The sequence below is a fragment of the Protopterus annectens genome, chromosome 3.part0 (assembly GCF_019279795.1).
Source record: "Protopterus annectens isolate FY-2018-M chromosome 3.part0, PAN1.0, whole genome shotgun sequence".
Taxonomy (NCBI): domain Eukaryota; kingdom Metazoa; phylum Chordata; order Ceratodontiformes; family Protopteridae; genus Protopterus; species Protopterus annectens.
The window spans coordinates 1524314445-1524333178 of record NC_056731.1 but is presented as its reverse complement, the minus strand read 5'-3'; the positions used below and the strand labels follow the sequence as shown (position 1 = coordinate 1524333178).

Here is an 18734-nt window from a genome sequence, read left to right as displayed (position 1 = left end):
CCTTTTAGGACTTCAGAAGAATGGTTTCTTCTTTTTTGCTATGGCAACCACACCAAAAGAGGACAGCTCAGAGATATGGAAGATAACTCACTTCCAGGCCACCACAAAACTTTCAGTGAATTTTTTCAAGCAAAAATGCCAAATCCAGGGCAGGCATCAGTGCAGTAAATATGCAAGGGATTGATGTATGCACTAATGAGAGTGCTAGAGAGACAGGAATAGATTAGACAACAGCAGCCATGGCCACCACCCTAAAATGGCTGATTAAAATAGCATGAATCATCTGAGAAGCACAAGGTAGTATCACACCCTAGGAGGATACAGTCACTTGTGCAAGCCTGGCACCTCTCGCAGGCACTTGTGAATCAGTACCTGGACATGGGACCCTTATGGAAAGCCATGAGGTCTTGCATATTTCCAGTTGTGGGTGTCTGATGTTTGCTTTCAAAAGGTGTGGATTTTAGAAGAGTTCAGACCAGAAGCGGGCAAGGCTTTGCTTCACCAATGCCTATAAGACAGTTCTTAAGCAACTTACTTTCTGATTACAGACTCATTTACTATGTCATTGTTATATTTCTCTATTCAGCATTACCAATGTTTCTCCTAGGTGGACTGTTCTTTCACACTGATCAATAGAATTGTACAGCTGTGACAGGGATAGACATCTGTGCTCCAGAGTGAGAAGCTTTGTGTGTTCCAGGAAAGCTTTAAGATTACAGGCATGATGGAGCAAGGTTTTCATTTTTTTAAAGGTCTTGAAGTGCTCACAACTGGCAACTTCACAATTTTACCCAAGCAAAGGAGGTGGTACAGGAGACAACTTTATAAAAAAAATTGCCTCCCAGTGGCAGGTGCATTTGTTAGTGATTTCTTCTAAGGAAATCATAGGTCACCAATCAAAACAAAAATCCCAAAATAACAGTTAACAGTCAGGTAGCATATAGCACAGCAGTACAACAATGAAGTATGAACAGAGAAAAATAATAATAAACAGAGAGATAATAACAGCCCAAACTTGGGGTGCTTAATGCTTTCAAAGTAGCCTAGAAGAAGCTGATGGACCGATGTGTGCATCTACTCTGCAGCAAAACTACCTGAAAATGTCTGTATGCTCTTATATTTACAACCAAGTATAACACCAACATCCTCTATGTAGGAAGGAGACCAGTTCCCCACTAGGGATTCCTGAAGACACTAAAATCTGGCCAGAAGATGGATGTCTGACTGCTGCTAATTTCCATGCCGAAAAGAATTAAAAGTTTCCCATTTTCCTTTTCTTTTTGAAGATAATGATTGTTCTCCCCTGCAGCTTATTTACTGGACAGATTTGTTTCTAGTATATTAAGTTTAATATGACAAACAGTTATCCCCTCAGGCTGCTCTCCCACACACCATGAAGCTGGTGTGCTCCCACTAGGTCCCATAGTCTCTCTCAAATAATCCTTTAGTGGGATATATGACTAAGACATACACCTTTTTTCCCAAAGATGAGCAAGCTGATAAGAGTTGCACCTCTCCCATCCCACCCTTGTCAGATTCTTCAACACCCAGTCACTAACAGAACTTGTATCAAATGGACTCTTTCCTTCTATGCTATGCAGCCAACATATACTACTCTGGCAAACAGCACTATGACGGCACATTTACTGGGTGGAGTGGGGGGGATATCCAAGAAAATACTGCTGAAGAAAATTATCCAGCTCAGTGTCTTCTAGAAATGGAAGTATATTAAGCAGAATGGCAACCAGCTGAATAAACTGCTTCAAAAAATGCTAAAAATTTCTTTTTTAAAAGCAAAGTTATGAAGACACAGCAAAGAAAGATGAATCAGTAGCCAAAGAGATAGATTCATATTTGTAAGAATGAAAAATAAGCAATTTAACTGCACATTGCTGAACATTAGGTGTATTACTTAATAACTATCTCCTAGACATTACTCTTTTCAATACTGAAAAAGAACTAGGATGAGCGAGACAATAAAAAGTACCTCTTTTCTGTAGTGATTAGCAGCATCCAGACTGTCAAGCAGAATGGTGTCTCCTAAAAGCATTCCAAACACTGAAAAGAAATAAAAGGTAAAACAAAAAAAATCACTTCTTTCTTTATTTACAACAATGCTGTTATTTTAAACAAATCACAAGTGAAAAAAATACTACGGGTGATTACATTCATGAAACCCTTCTGTGTGATAATTCCATTAGTTCATCACTTTCCCTGTGATTTAAAGCAACATTTCCAAACGAGCCTTACCAATATCTAAACATGCATTACTATGAAGCCAACATACTTAATGTATTTGTAGAACAATCTGAATTACAATATTTCTGCAATATTTTATATCTAAAATAAACCAAAATACACCAGAGATAGAATATATAAAGTGGATATAACAAGTGTACACACCCCTGTTAAAATGCCTGATTTTTGAGATAGATATTTATCTATCTATCTATCTATTTCCAGTTTGATTACCGGGGAAGTCCACTGGGCCCAGAGAGCCCATTTTTCAGTGGAGGCCCAGGGAGAAAAGCTCCATGAAACAGATTACAGTAAAGATAGCAGTCCGATAAAAATAAAAGTACAAGTACAAATACATAACAAATAATACAAAGAGTGAGCAATATTGCCCATAGTGGAAAAATATTGTGCAGATACATTTTAACAAATTCACACAGTCAAAAGTCAAAAGCTATTTACAGAGTGTGGGAGATCATATGGGAATTAGCTACAGAAGGTTATAGCCAGCTATAAGGTGCTTAGGAACTCAGGAGGATACCCTCCCAGGGGCTTTTGTTAAAGAGTTCTAGGTAGGGAGAATGCAGCTACATTTCCATTTGGAAGAGAGGTAGGTGTAAAGCTGAGTTTTGAACTTATATATAGTGATATAAAAAATTAGATACAATAAATCATTTCAAAACTTGTCCCACCTTCAATGTGACCTATAACCTGTAGAATTCAACTGAAAAACAAACCTGTTAGGGGAAAAATATACAAAATAAAAAACGTACAATAAGCTGGTTGCATAAGTGTGCACACCCTTAAACTAATACTTTGTTGAAGCACCCTTTGATTTAATTACAGCATTCAGTCTTCCCGGGTAGGAGTCCATCAGCATGGCACATCTTGACTTGGCAATATTTGCCCACTCTTCCTTGCAAAAGCGCTCCAAATCTGTCAGATTGCGAGGGCATCTCTTGTGCATAGCCCTCTTCAGGTCACCCACAGATTTTCTATTGCATTTAGGTCTGGGCTCTGAGTGGGTCATTCCAAAATTTTAATTTTCTACTGATGAAGCCATTCTTTTGTTGATTTGGATGTATGCTTGGGGTCATTGTCATGTTGAAAGGTGAAATTCCTCTTCATCTTCAGCTTTCTAGCAGATGCCTGAAGTTTTTGAGCCAAAAGTGACTGGTATTTGGAACTGTTCATCATTCCCTCCACCTTGTCTAAAGCCCCAGTTCCAGCTGAAGAAAAGCAACCCCAAGCACGATGCTTCACCGTGGGGGGTGGTGTTCTTTTGGTGATGTGAAGTGCTGTTTTTGCGCCAAACGTACCTTTTGGAATTGTGGCCAAAAAGTTCAACCTTGGTCTCATCAGACCGTAATACATTTTCCCACATGCTTTTGGGAGACTATGTATTGTTTTGCAAATTTCAGCCAGGCCTGGATGCTTTTCTGTGTAAGAAAAAGCTTCTGTCTTGTAACTCTACCCCACAGCCTAGACATATGGAGAATACGGGAGACTGTTGTCACATGTAGTACACAACCAGTACTTGCCAGAAATTCCTGCAGCTCCTTCAGTGCTGCTGTAGGTCTCTTGGCAGCCTCCCTGATCAGTTTTCATTTTGTCTTTTCATCAAGTTGGAGGGATGTCCAGTTTTTTGCAACATCACTGTTGTCCCATATTTTCTCAACTTTTTGATGACTGTCCTTACTGTTTTTCATGGTATATGCAGTTCTGTGGAAATTTTTTGTACCCTTCACCTGACTAATACCTTTCAACAATGAGATCCCTTTGATGCTTTGTAGGCTCTCTGTGAACCATGGCTTTTGCTGAAGCAGGCAACTGAGTAAATGTCAGGAAAATCCTACTAGGACAGCTAAACTTTACTTGGGGTTAATTAGAGTCTCTTCAATTGATGGCAGGTGTGTACCCAAGAAGACTGAATGTTGTAATTAAATCAAATGGTGCTTCAACAAAGTATTAGTTTAAGGGTGTCCACACTTATGCAACCATCTTATTGTACTTTTTTATCTTTAATATTTTTCCCCTAAAAGATTTGTTTGTTTTTCAATTGAATTGTACAGGTTATAGGTCCCATTAAAGGTGGGAAAAGCTTTGAAATGATTTATTGCAGTCTCGTTTTTTTATATCACAAAAACCTGGCATTTTAAGGGAGGTGTGTACACTTTTTATATCCACTGCATTTAATTTTGTTATGGTAATTAAGTAGTCAATATGACAACACATCCCTCATGCAGAGATGTCAGAGCACTAAAGTTAGGTATCTTCTGGCCACCAGCTCTGATCTCAATTTCTTTCTTCAACTACCTCTTAGAGAATCAGGTAAAGAGATGTTACTACTGCATCCAGGGAGGGAATTTCTCTTTTGTGCCACAGGAATTAAACTTGGAAGCAACACAAACCATCCCACAGAGGGGCACAGAGTACAATGATGCCTAAAGGATGTCAAAACTAGATTGTGAGTGTGAATTTGAAACCTTTTTCAACCTCACCTCCCAAATTAAAATTAATCAATTAGTGTGTACGCAGCCATGGAATCACCTGTTAACTTTATATTAACGTGTGCTTGGCTGCAGCAAAATCTCCCACACCCCACAATGATGGACATTTGGTGTTTAGCCTTTCAATCCTTTCTCCTCCTAGGCTGCCACTACACTGCCCAACTTACCAGCTACTCTCCTATAAATTGCATCACAGCTGGGCGTCCTGCACAACGTGCCTGTGGGCTAGCTGTGTGAAGTTATATGTCCTGCCTAACTACACACAATATAAAGATTGATGGGATTTCAGACCACTCTCCAGGTGTTCGCTCACATTCTTCAAAAAAATATATATATATATATTTTATGACTAGTTTTGTAAAAAAAAAAAAAAAAATACAAAAATAAGTAAATACTGACTAAATAAATAAATAAAAGACCAACCTGATTCCGGGTGCACAGGAAAGCTAGCTTCACTTTGATTTCAGCAAAGCATATTGGCAAGCACAATTTGCAATGGCAAAACAAATAAGTTGTGTTTTGGACATTCTAGCTAGTAGCTGTTTAAAATGGGCAACTATCTCTACCAGTCAAGAGTGACCAAAACATTAAAGGTATGTTCAAGTCATCAAAAAGAATATTGACTGCTCTACAATAGCTATTGTCCCCATCCAAACAAGCAAACACACGCACAAATACTAAGACAAAATCAGCCTTTCATGAGTGAAATAATGGAAAAAACACAGGCCACCTATATAAAAGTACTCAAAATCTTTTCTTCATGCATGAAACACTTCAAAAACAAAGAACAATTCACCAAGACACCTGGAGTGAGGTTGTTGTTTGATCTTTTTATACATAAAATAAGTCCCCGAATAATTCCTACGACAACATTCCTTAAAAATATAACATGCTGATTCCATAATGCTGTGCAACCCTTTCACAGAAAACCATGGCAGACAGTACCATGGAAAGGTATACTGTTCAATTGTGAAATTATCAACTCAACAAATATACTAAACAAGAACACAATCTCCTTGAAAAAACAAACTCTTTTTGTTCCTTTCCATTAACATGCCCTGACAAAGATAAAGGTATGTTGATAAAAGTATGATTGCTCCATACAATGTAGTGAGTGAGAGATTAATTATTAGGGTGGATAACTGACTTTGTTCCTGTCTTTCTAATAAAAATGACACGTGGGTTACTTTTAGGGACATCCATAGGCCCCCAGCTGGTTCCAATTTTTCAAACAATAGATGTGCAGTCACTCTCACCCACACAAATGGAAGACTGAGATGGAAGAAGCAAAATATAGCTACCTCTTGTATAAGAAAACCTGCGACAAGCTTTACAAACCAGAAAAAAAAAAATAGCAGTGACTTACAGCGATACACGCACATTTATAAAATTACAAAACAACAGCTGCATAAGAGAAAGCAGTAAAATAAAATAAAATTACGTAAATAAACTTATTAAAGCAGTCAATGTTCAAATGATCACTGCTGAAGTAGGCTCCTTACTGAAATATAGGCAATCAAAATGCAGAGCAGACAAGCCGGGAAAAAAAAAGACCAAAAACACAGGACAAAAAGTGAATTTCGAAAATTGCCCTCCTCCTTTAAATGTCTTATTGCAGTGGAGGGGTTATGTCCCCTTGCACTTCCCTATGTGGGGGTCATGCCCCACCCAAACAAACTTATATATACCAACTCTGAGATTGCCATAACTTGGAGAAAAGGGAATATTTTAAGAAATGGCATCTTGGTCCTGGCATATGCAAGTCCGTTCTTTCGACTATTCAGTCCCCAATATTTCAGTACTCGCTTAAGTAGGTCCTGACATTTCAAATGGTTACTTGAAGTATCCTTAGCAATATGGGTTATGTCCTGCTAAGGATATAACAACTGGCCAGCTTCCAAGTCTTTCAGGGCACCTTGCAAGTCTCCAAACTGTTAGTCAGCTCGATGCTTGTATGTCAAGTCCCTAAGAGTTTTCAAGCCAACACAGAGAGGGAGACTAAAGCCCTGAGATCAATACAAGGAAAACAAAATGAAGGACCACACCCCTGGCATAAAATGCATACAAAAATAAGAGGGCTGGAGGGAGGGAATGTCTACTGCAGTTGTGATCGTTTGAACATTTACTGTTTTGGTAAGTTTACTTACACAACTTTACTACATTCATCTTGTGGATCACTGTTGCAGTAGCCTTAGCTATATGGGCAGATTACCAAAGTTTAGATTGAGTGGGAGGACCCCTGAGAATGGTTTTAGTAAAGCTCGTCTTAGACATGGAGAAGGAATCTAGATTACAGTGCTTTGTAAAAGTGTGCACAGTGGACCAGCTGATACTTCTAGAATACATCTAGAATCCACCCCATTCAAAAGGGTACAAAGCCCTGGTAGAATGAGTCTTGACCCTGCATGGAAGTATTTTGTTGTGGTATGTACAAACAAAAGGTAACAGTATGAGATAACCATATGGAAATAGTCAACTCTGACACAAGTTGTTCTTTTTTTTACTTACCTTCACAAGAAATGAACAACTTAATCAGAGTTACTGAATGATTTTTGTTCTGTCAAGACAGTACTACAGTTACCTCTGTACATTCAACGTATGAAGCATCCCTTTTACCCTTATTTTTAGGTTCTAGAAAGAAGACAGATATTGATAACTTGGCTTAAGGTAAACTTGGTTACCTCTTTTGGCAGAAAATGAATGATTAGCTCTCAAGGAAACCCTATTGTTGTGGAAAACGAGACAAAGCTGACCCATAATAAGACGCTGCAATTTAAATACCTTCCTGCACAGGCCAGAGCAATTAGTAACACTGTTTTTCATGTTACGAACCTCAAGATAGCCAAGGAACTGGTTCAAATGGAATAAGAATCAGTTTTTCTACCAGAAAATTAAGATCACAAGGAACAGCCACCTATTTTCTAGGAGATTTCGTATGTATTACTCCTTGCAAAAACATTTTTACATGAGACTGCATTGAAGGACATGTGATCCATGGGCAGACCAGATGAAACTGATGACAAAAGAAGCATGATTAAGGAGTAAGACAAGCCAGAGAAAACTCACACAAATAATGTACAACAAGACAAACATTAGTCCTGAATGAGTGCTGGTCCTTTTTGTGGCATCAACTAGAAAATCTTTTCCATTTATTTTTTTCTTGTAGCAGGTGTTCTTGCCTCTTTTAATACCTTCTGCACGCCCTCAGAAAAAAAGTGTCTAAAAGAGAGCAAGATTTTAACATCCAAGTAGTTAAAGTTGGGATTTGTTTGGGACTGGGATGTATCAAACACCCCTGATCTGGTGTGAGTAGATCCAATCTGTGAGGAAGCTTGCTGTAATTGTCCCTGGCCATTTCCAAAAGAAGGGAGAACTACTGCTGCCTGGACCAGAAGGGAGTCATCACAATGATCTTTGGGGAGTCCTACTGAATCTTCAAAATAACCGTGGATGTTAGTGGAAAAGCATATAGGAAAATTCCTGTCCATGGAAAATAAAAATTATATGTCTTCCAGGCCTTCTTGCATGGGGACCAGGAACAGAATTTTGTCTACTGATTGTTTTGAGTGAAAACAAAAATATCCATTTGAAGTGTTCCTCACAGCTTGATCAAATCCTGTAAGATGCCCTGATTCAATTTCTATTCATGAGGGTCTGTCCTGGTCATGCTCAGCTTGTCTGTCACATAATTTTCCTCTGAATGCATATAAAATACCTGTACAGTGGGTTTGTGCTGAAAAACTATATCCTAGGCTACCATGACTAGTTTGCACAGCCGAAGATTTGGTTCACCCTTGCTTGATTATGTAAGTACATTATTGGGATGCTGGCTGTCTGTAAATACTTGCAGATATATATAGAGGACCATAGATAACTGAGAGAGTTGAGAGCATCTGTAAGTGCCAACATATCTTTTATGTTCATGTGCTTTGGTCCGTCTTATCTGTTTCGAAAGCTCTGTACTTTTATCCCCAAAGATGCTGCTCCCCAAGCAAGTACGAGGTGTCTGTTGTGACAGACTGTGCTGTAGTTAAGAGGCAAAAAGACCTGGATTCTAAGAAATTTAGGGTTCCCACCAAAAAAACTCCCTGTTAACAAACCCCAAAACCAGAATTTGAAATGACAGGAAATGTTGACATTGGGAACACTGGATTTTTCTCATGTGGAGTCTTGCAAAAGGTATCATGAGAATCACAGATGCAGTAAGACCTAGAACCTTGAATTCCCTTGCTGTGACAATAGTCTTGAGGGGAAAAACTCAAGTATAGATCTAGACACAGCTGTAACAATTTTCCTGTGGGGGAAAAAACTCTCTGAACTGAGGTGTAAGACAACTCAGAAAAACAATTATGTGGGAAGGAGTCAGACAAGACTTTCTCCAGAAACTAATCTGTGTAGGAGACTATGCAGGTGAAAGATTCCTGACATTTTTTTTAGAAAAAGACTACAAAAATAACCAAACAGTCTAAATAAGGAAAAATAAATAATCTGAAGTCTGCAGTAGGCTATCGCAGGAAGCTAGATACTTTGTGAATACATCTGGATTAGTGGATAGACCAAAGGGTAACACAGAGAACTGATAATGTGATCTATACAGAGAAAACTGCAAACATCTGAAATCTGCATCCTCTGGAATGTCATGATATGCATGTTTTAAATCCAAGGTTACTAGATAATGTAAATGGGGAATAGGGGATAATAAGGTGTGAAGTAGCAGCATTTTGAACTTGTGCATCATCACAAACAGATTCAGAAAGAAGAGATCCAGAACTGGTCTCCAAGAATCTTTTACCTTTGGCAATAGAAGCATGACTGAATAAAAACCTCCCTCTAACTGAAAAGGATGGACAGCTTCTATCACTCCTTCGGACAGTATGTGCTGAATGACAGAAGGAAAAGGAAAAGTTTGCTAGGGCAGGTGAGAGGGAATCCCTCTGAGACTCCAGCTGCCATCTGTATTCTTGATTAATTACTCTCAGAACCCATCTGCCTGAAACAACTTTTTTGCCAAGGAGACAAATTAAAGTTCAGACTTTCTAGAAGGAATAAAGGATTGCCAAGGTGGGAGGGTTCTTGAGGATTCCTGTTTTCTTTGAACATTCATGTCATTGATTTTTAAATATCTGCTTACCAGCAGTTTGCTGGGACTGCTTATTTTACTTTTTAAAGACGACTGTAGTGCAAGCACTAAATCCTTTGGCAAACTTGAAGAAAGAGGGCTGACAAATCACAGACATCCACTGAGTCACTTTGCCTCTCTCATTGCATGTCTTAAAGACCTCTGCAGCAGAAGGTCCAAAAGCTGAATTTCATTTTTTACATCTTCTGGGAGATTATTTTGACACCAGAAATTGCATCAGCAGAATCATATACACATTTTAAACCATGTATAACCAATTGATAAAAGCAATCAAATTATACAAAGCTGCTTTCTCCTCAGAAGAGGAAACGGACACCAAAATATCCTTCATATTATGAAAACAGGCAAGCATAAACTTTAAAACAAGCTTGACATGTGAGTATATTAAAAACAAGTGGTGAAGGGCCTAGTAGTAGCACTTTCCTTTTGTTATAAATGAAAGTTATACAATCCTTAAGCCATTTAGCCAGAGTAACCTTAGAAACTGGCTTAGCCAGAGTAGCAGGAGAAAAGAAAACAAACTGGCCAGATTTTCTGAATTATTTTCTTCTGTGAAGGTAAAAACATAATTGTCTGAACGTCTAGCAAATGTAGACAATATTCACCCTTATTTGAAAATTCGAGAAAAATACGGGAAGTTGTATCATCTGGTTGTTATTACACATTTAGACACTATTTTTGGTAGAAAAGATGGAGTAGTTCACAAGAACACCCTGCCTCTATGAAAGATAAGATAAGGAGGTTTGCAAGATACAGGTTCTAGTTCTGATATTCTCCTAGCAGAAGTAATAGCAATCAAAAATAAGGTTTTCCAAGATAAATACTTAAAATCACAATTTGCAGCTGGGGAATAAATTATGCCCTGTAGCACAATATTGAAGTCCCAAGCTGTGTAAGAATCCTTGTCTATGGGTCTGAGCATTAATGTTCCTTTCAGAAAAGCTTTACAAAGTTTGTGTGACATGACAGCGCTATCATTTAAACCATTATGAAAGTTGGAAATTGCAGCTAGATGTACTCATATAGTAAAGGATCACACTCCCGCATCAAAAAGCGATGCTAAGAATTCTAAAACCTTATCAACCCAGTGCAGAATAAGGGGCAATATTATTCTTTGTAGCCCATTTTGAAATTTTTTTGCCACGTGCTGTTGTATAATCTTTTAGTTGAGCATTTATGGGAGGCTAGAACAATTTGTTGAACTGGGGCCGTGAGACTAGTACACCTGGCAATCCTTGGAACTGGAGGAGCCATACAGTGAGCTTGAGATTTTGAAGATTTGGATGAGCGAGTCCCTCTGGATGGGACAAGAGGACTGGAGCTAGGTCCAGGGTCCAAGGTTTCTGAATTAGGTGAATCCAAAGAAAGGGAAACTGTATTCGTCGAGGCCAGAATGAAGCAATAATAATTATCCTGTTCTTTAACCTGTGGTCTTTCTTCAGAAACTGGGGAATTAGAGGTATCGGGGGGAAAGGTATACAGTAGCTCAGTGGGCTAATTGTGAAGGACAGCATCTCTCAGTGACTCTCCTGGTGGGAGGAATAGAGTCAAGTAGCTCCTGCACTTGCTGTTCAAGGGGGATGCAGAGAGATCACAGCAGGGCTGACCCCATTGATGGAATTTCCTTTCTGTCACCAAAGGATTGAGAGACCACTTGTGATGCATTAGGATGCTCCTGCTCAATTTGTCTGCAATCATGTTGGAGCTCCCCAGAATGTGAGCTGCAATTAGAAAGTGATCTGATGAAATTGCCTACTGCCATACCCTGAGTGCTTCTTGACAAAGAGGGTAGGACCTGGTTCCCCCTTGCTTGATGACATACCAAACAACTGATATAATGTCTGTTTGGATTGCAAATGTTCCCAAGGGGAAGGTTTCTTGCTGTCCTCATCAGAACACTGATGTGCAAATTGGCCTCTAACTGGAACCAAGTGCTTTGGACTGTCTTTCCCAGATAATGCCACTCTCACCCCATCTGGGATGCGTCCGTGGTTACTATAGCTTGGGACTGAGGAAGGTCAAAGGGTTGGCCCAACAAAATTTTGTTGGAGTGAAGCCACCAATTCAGGTTTTTCTTGCATAAATTGCTGATCAATACCTGATGGGACATTGGCTGATTCAGTAAAGCCCATTGTGGCAACAAGGGCCATTGTAGGATTTGAATGTGAAATCTTGCAAGGGGAATTAAAGTGATGGTGGCTGCCATTGATAATACAGGTTGCAACAGTTTTGTAGCCAGTTTTTTGCTACAGATAATCCAGATGACTTGTGATTTTTTTTCTTTCAAGTCTTTCTGGGGAAGAGATGCGATACTGGTGTTTGCATTTAATAACGCTCCTATAAATTCTAACTGCTGTGTTGCACTAGATGGGATTTTTCATACTTTACAGTGATCCCCAAGCAATGAGAAAGCTTGAAGAACATAGTTCCCTTCCTGCAACAGCATACCCCTGCTGGGTGTGGTAATGAGCTAGTCGTCTAAGTATGGAAACAGGTGGAATCCTTGCAGTCTGAAGTGAGCTGCTAACACTGCCATGCATTTGGTGAACACCCTGGGGGCTGTGGTGAGCCAAATGGCAGGGCCCTGAACTGATAATGACTGGCTCCCAGCCAGAAGCTCAGGAATCTTCGGGAGCACTTCTTCATTTTTAGGTGATAATACACATCCTGAAGATCTACTAAGCACATCCAATCATCTTTTCCTAAGAATGGAAATACAGAGTAAACCATAACTGTCCAGAATTTGCTTTGTTGAGGTGACTAATTCAACACACTGAGATCCAAAATTGGTCACCAATCCCCTGTTTTCTTGGCACAAAAAAGAATCTTGAGTAAACTACAGATCCTATTTGGTTTGGTGGGACAGCTTAGATGACTCTTTTGTTGGCAGGTTTTGAATTTCTAGGACTGCTGCATCCCTGAGTGGATGAAATGTCTGAGATTCTTTTTGATTGTATTTTTTTTTGAAAATGTGATATTGTAACCTCTGGTTATAATCCTCTGTACCCAATTGTCCTTTGTTATATTTAGCCAGGCAGACAGATGCACAGATAATTGTCCCCTGACCACGTCCAGAGGATGGCAATCGGGCCTCCATTTAGAAGTGCTGATAGGAGTTTCCAGGGAATTATTCCCTGGAACCCTGTTTTTGTGGCCACCTCTGCCTCATGCACAACATCTTCCATCATACCTCCCTCCTCTGCCCTGGGGGGAGTTGCTGCCACGTGTGTCCTGGAAAGGTCCTTGGGAATTTTTGAACCATAGCTTCCCGCTCCTCTAGTTCCTGCAGTAAGACCTGAGGAGTGGAATAGTGCACCCTCATGGCAGAAAGGGTCTTTCCATCCTTCTCACATCTGGTGAGGGTTTCTTTGACTTTGGGACCAAAACGTGATGTTCCGACAAAAGGAGAACTGACAAAGGAAGACTTGAATGTCTCCACAAATTTGCATAAGTGCATCCAGGCGTGTCTACTTATGGATACACCAGAACCCACTGCCCTAGTCAGCCCTTCAGCTGTGTGCACAATGAGCCTCATGGACGAATTAGATATTGACTCAAGGGTTGCCAGCTGGGAAGCTATTTTATCCTGCACCTCCTCAGCCATGGATCCTGTCAAAGTATCTGACAGCTCCTTTATCAGATCCCATTGGAGTCTTGTAAAATGTGCTATGAAGTTCAAGGACTTGAGCGCAAAGGTTGATGATGCGTATACGTGCTTCCCAAATCTATCAATCATCCTAGACTCTTTGTTAAGAGGATGGATAGTAGGACTTTTGGCAGCAAGTTCCTTTTTGGTGGCTGCTGCAACCACCATGGCATCTACTGGTATCCCTTTGGTCCAATGTTGGTGATCCTCAGGAGCTGACAAAATGTGGTCTGGTTTGTTAGGGATTGGCTCAATAGAATCAGGCTCCTTACAAGTCTGTTGTGCAATCAATTTAATTAGATCGTCAGTCGCAGGAGAGGTAGATGGTCAAGCATGGAAAGCCTGGAGGTATACTGATTCCTCCAAGGAAGGCTGATGGAAAGTCCAGCCACCCCCTCTGTTTCAGGATTTCTAATACGTCTCCAAATGAGACATCTTCCGGGGGTGATCTTGGGGAACTTTCCCCTTCATCGAAATCAGTATCTTCTGTGACAGACTCTTCAGGGGAGTCCAAGTGCTTCCTCTTGCACTTTCTCTTCAGGGGCACCTCCTTGGTGGGATGGACCGGAGAGGTGTCTGAAAAGAACATAATCACAGTGGTTGAATCCTGAGGTTTCTCAACCCGCTATCCCAAGCCAGAGGCTGGAGAAAGCTCTGGATGGAGGGAAGGACAGGGATGTTGGCACAGCAAGAGTGGTATCAACTGTGAATCCACAGTGGACAAGGCCCTGTCCATGGCCTGGAAAGCAGGCTCCCTCATACAGGAATGGGAGCCCGGAAACGTGGTCCCACGCTGCACTGAGGAAGGCACCTCCAAAGTCGAGGTGAGTCATGCTCACATGTGCCAATGCTCCGAGGAGCATGGACTGCTCCAACACTACCACAGTGGATCCATGCTCATCGGAACTGACAGTGAATCTTCGACCCTGAGGGGTCTCCAAATACGACAGAACCAAAGAGCTCAGAGTAGTCACTGGTGCCAGAGATGAAGATCTATTCGGCATTGACACAGCTGAAACCAGCACTGTCAGAGCCAGGATCTCCAAAGGCTCAGTTGAAGTCAGAAAAGGAACAAAAACAGGTGAAGAGACAAGTAAGGTTCCAGAGCTAGAGAGGCTAGGAACTGATGAAGTAGCTAACCCCTCGCCAACTGGAGCTGGTACACCAACCTCAAAACATCAGACTCCTTTGAGATTCTTGGCGGAATGGACAGAAGAAACTGATGGGGATCTAGGTTTTTTCAAGAAAGGGCTTGGAGTTCGGTCTAGAAAAGGGTGTGCAGATGGTGAGTATCTTGTTCGGGGCCTGCCTTTAAAAGAAAACTCCTCTGGGTCCGAAGCAGATGGAACCAAGTATTGAAGAGACACCAAAGTTATTATGTTTGAAATAATTGTTAGTGCCAAAATAGTCTGTGCAGAGGCCAGCATCGACAGCACTGAAGGTTCAAGAAATTTCCCTTTTGGTTCTCAGGAAACTATGGGAACCTGAGAAGTTTTGATCCACTTGGCAGGTGGTACCAACAAAACCATTGGAACTGAACAGCTCTGCTTCTTAGGTCCTTCATGTTTCCTGGAAGAGGAAGAAGGGGAGCTATCATCAGTTTTAGACTTTGTAGAAGTAGATGTGACCTTGTCAAAATCAGACTTTATAAGACCCTTTAAAATCAACTTACTTTTTCTTTCCACAAGGGCCCAGTGACTGAAGCTGTGATAAATAACACAGTCTTCTTGAAGGTGCACTAGGCCCAAGCAATAAACACAGTGTGTGTCCATCAGAATCTAGCAATTTTCTAGCAAACTTCTGGCATCTTTTGAAGCCAGAAGTTCCTCTATTTTTTTTTAGGCAGAAAGAAACGTACCAACAATAGTACAGTAGGTTTATGGTAGTGGTAAAAAGGGAGTTAGACAAAAAAAAAGTACCAACAATGGTACTGAAGGTTTACCATAAAGGTAAATAAAGAGAAGTGAAATAAGGGGGACTACCAAGGATGGTATGAAATAAAACACAAAGTGTTAAGGAAGGAGCCTAGAGGAGCTGAGTAAGTGAAATAAAGATAAAGACTACCTAATAAAGGTTTTTCACAGAAAAGAAAACTTACAGTTCTAGATGAAAAGAGTTCACTCAACAGTTGACTGGAAAAAAGCATCTGGCACTAAAAGCAGCAAGGAAATCCTGACAGGAGCATTATGGGTAAAGCTAAGCTCAAGAATTTTTGGAAGGGGCGAACTGGAATAACGGCAGAGTCAGTTCCAAGATATGGAATTGAACCCGCGGTCAAGGATTAAGTGAAGACTGACGTCAGATCTAATGATTTTTTTCTAGAAATAGTTTCAGAGAAAGAGAATCCTTCAAAGGGACTAGTCAAAGCCCCAAATTCCTCAGAATCTGAATCAGAAACCTGGGGAAACAAAACAGAATCTGTTCCTTCTCAATCATTTTAAGGTTTAAAATAGTGAATCTGTTAAGAAAGTAAAGAATTTCTACTTATTATACCAGAAACTGTCATACTGGAAGGGCCAAGAGCCTGAAAAAAAATCTTTGCTAAGCCCAGTAAATCACTCTTGTCCGGAGTAACTAAGATAGGAGAAGGCATACATCTAAATTTCTGTTTCTTTTTGACAGGAAGTACTGAAGTAATAGACCCACGTTTACCAAGAAAACCTCTTTGGGGATAGGCAAAGCTTTCTGGTTTGGCAGGGTAGTATTCTCTACCCCTTCTCCCAGGACTAATAAGAGTCTCTCTCTCATGCCTGCCAAAGGCATTCCAACAGCTGTAGAGGATGTGCCTAAACCCTGGCCCATACTGTCTGTGGGGAGTACACCAGCAGGAGTTAGGGAAAAAGATGAAAGGTCTAAGAAACAAGTTTTGGACATAGCAGTCTCACCCATCTGTGACTGACGCACTTTATCAGCTTGTTGTGGTGGCAAAGGTTGTTTGATCATGTTCCTTTTTTTTTTTTTTTGTTTTGCGGGAGGAAGAAGGAAAAAACAAGGAACTGGTAGTTGTCCCATGGTTAAGCCAAAAAAGATGCCTGGTTCTCATTGAAGCTGTCAAAACAGTCAGTAAGACAGGTAAAAAGTAAAAAAAAGTAATTTCCACCAATAAATATATGGTGAAAATAATTTCAAGCACATACTCCAAGCGGGTCTATATTACGTGATCAAAAATTCAGATGTTCGAACACGTAAAAATCAACCCCAATAGAGCGAACCGGCAAAATATCGAATGGCCAGAAAAAAATAACAAAAACCCAAACAAACCATTAAACTGCTTTATGCAGGGAGGCAAGCCCCCCCCCCACATCCCCCGCTACTTAAATATACTAACTATGAGACCGCACTACAATGCAGTAAACGGAAATCTCCCCTTACGGAGATTTCCGTTTACGTGTTCGACATTCTGCCATTTCACTCAATTGGGGTCGATCATTATGTGTTCGAACATCTGAATTTTCGATCACGTAATATAGACCCCCTCCAAGCCTCAAGAGTAAAATAACACAACTTTTACTTCAAAAAAGTTTAAAATTAGTTTTAACAACTTTTTACCACAAACATTTATTTATTATTTATTTATTTTACATTTGTTGACCAAGAAAGTCCGACTGGGTATATGCCCATTTTCTTCGGAGGCCCGGGGAGAAAAGCTCGATATATTCAGACATGTGACATAATATAAGAGTACAATCTAGCATATCAGATGAAAAAAGAAACAGTATAATTATAGTAAAGAGACAGTTCAACAGGAGAAATGACCTATATGTCAGAGTATAATAATCACAAGAAAGGCTCCATATATTCAGGCAAGCAAAATTTCACATAATATAAGAGTATAATCTAGCATTTCAGAGGAAAAAAAAACCAGCATATTTATAGCAAAGACACAGTCTGACAGGTAATGACATATGTCAGAGTATAACAATATAAGGTGTAAGACATTTGCCTAGAGAAAAGAGTAAACATCGTACTGCATTCATCTGCTAGTTAAAGGATATGAAATAGTAATGAAATACTGATAACCTGTTGACAGCTAACAGTAGAGCTGGCAGCTAATTAGTGGTACAGGAGAAAGGGGGAGGGGGTTAGTTGTGGGTATAGACAAGGACATAGCCAGTGAGATTTTAGGTGTGCTTTAAGGGCATTTTTGAAGAGACTGCTGGAAGGGAGGGCAGTTATGGAAGTGAGTTCCAGATTTTGGATATGGAGTAGGAGAATAGTGCTTCCCCTGCAGAGTTGTTGAGTTTGGTGACTTGGAGGAGATTTTTGTTGCAGGAGCGAAGGGGTCTGGAGGATTGGTAAGGTTGGAGAATTGTATGAAGTGAGGGAATTTTAAGAGGGTGGTTTACAAGTTTATGTGCAAAGGTAAGTTGGGTTAGGTGTAGGAGTTGAGGGAGCTCAAGCCAGTCTAGGTTTCAAAAGGAGACACAGTGGTGACTGCGGTGGGAGTCCCCTGATGCAAATTTTGCAATTTTATTGTAGTAGGCTTCGAGTTTCTTTAGGTCTGATTGTTTAAGATTTGTGAGTATGGGTGATGCATAGATTAGGGTTGAGATTAGTTGGGAAGTTGCAGTAGAGATTCTGGCTGGTTTGCTTAGGTATTGATGGTTTCTATACAAGGCAGCCAGTTTTTTGTGGACTTTTTATTGTGAGTGATATGTGGGTGTCAAATTTGAGTTGAGTGTCAATCTGCACACCGAGTAACTTAGTGTGGGCTCTTGGTGAGATGGAAGTATTGTCTTTGGCAAGTATGTTAAAGTGGGAGATGTTTGGGGTAGATTTTGAGAGTTGAAAGATGAGGAGTTTGGTCTTATTTGGGTTGAGGAGTAGTCGAGCATTTAATAGCCAACTTTCAACAGACGAGAAAGATGCTTGAGTGATCTGTTGTAGTTCTGTTAGAGTTGAAGCTGAGCAGATGAGAGTGGAGTCATCTGCATACTGTATGAGAGAGGCATGTTTGGTGGCAGTGTGCAGGTCATTGGTAAAAATGGAGAAAAGCAAGGGGCCAAGGATGGAGCCTTGGGGAACCCCGAGAGTAACAGGGAGGCGAGGGGATAGATCATTGTGCCAGACAAATGACTGTTGGTGGCCATGTAGATAGCTGTAGAACCAAATGATGGCAGGTATGGAAAAGGAGAGGTTGGAGAGTGCTGAGAGTAGAAGATCGTGTGATACAATATCAAACGCCTTTGATAGGTCAAGAAAT

General features: G+C 40.4%; 1 protein-coding gene across 1 annotated transcript in view; it reads right to left on the bottom strand.

The window, feature by feature from the left end:
• SMCHD1 (structural maintenance of chromosomes flexible hinge domain containing 1) overlaps window positions 1-18734 on the bottom strand; it is a 3546415-nt gene that overhangs the window by 339376 nt on the left and 3188305 nt on the right. The window contains exon 44 of the mRNA XM_044065561.1: window positions 1988-2058. Coding sequence (XP_043921496.1) covers window positions 1988-2058 — 71 coding nt within the window. The remainder of the gene's footprint in view (window positions 1-1987; window positions 2059-18734) is intronic.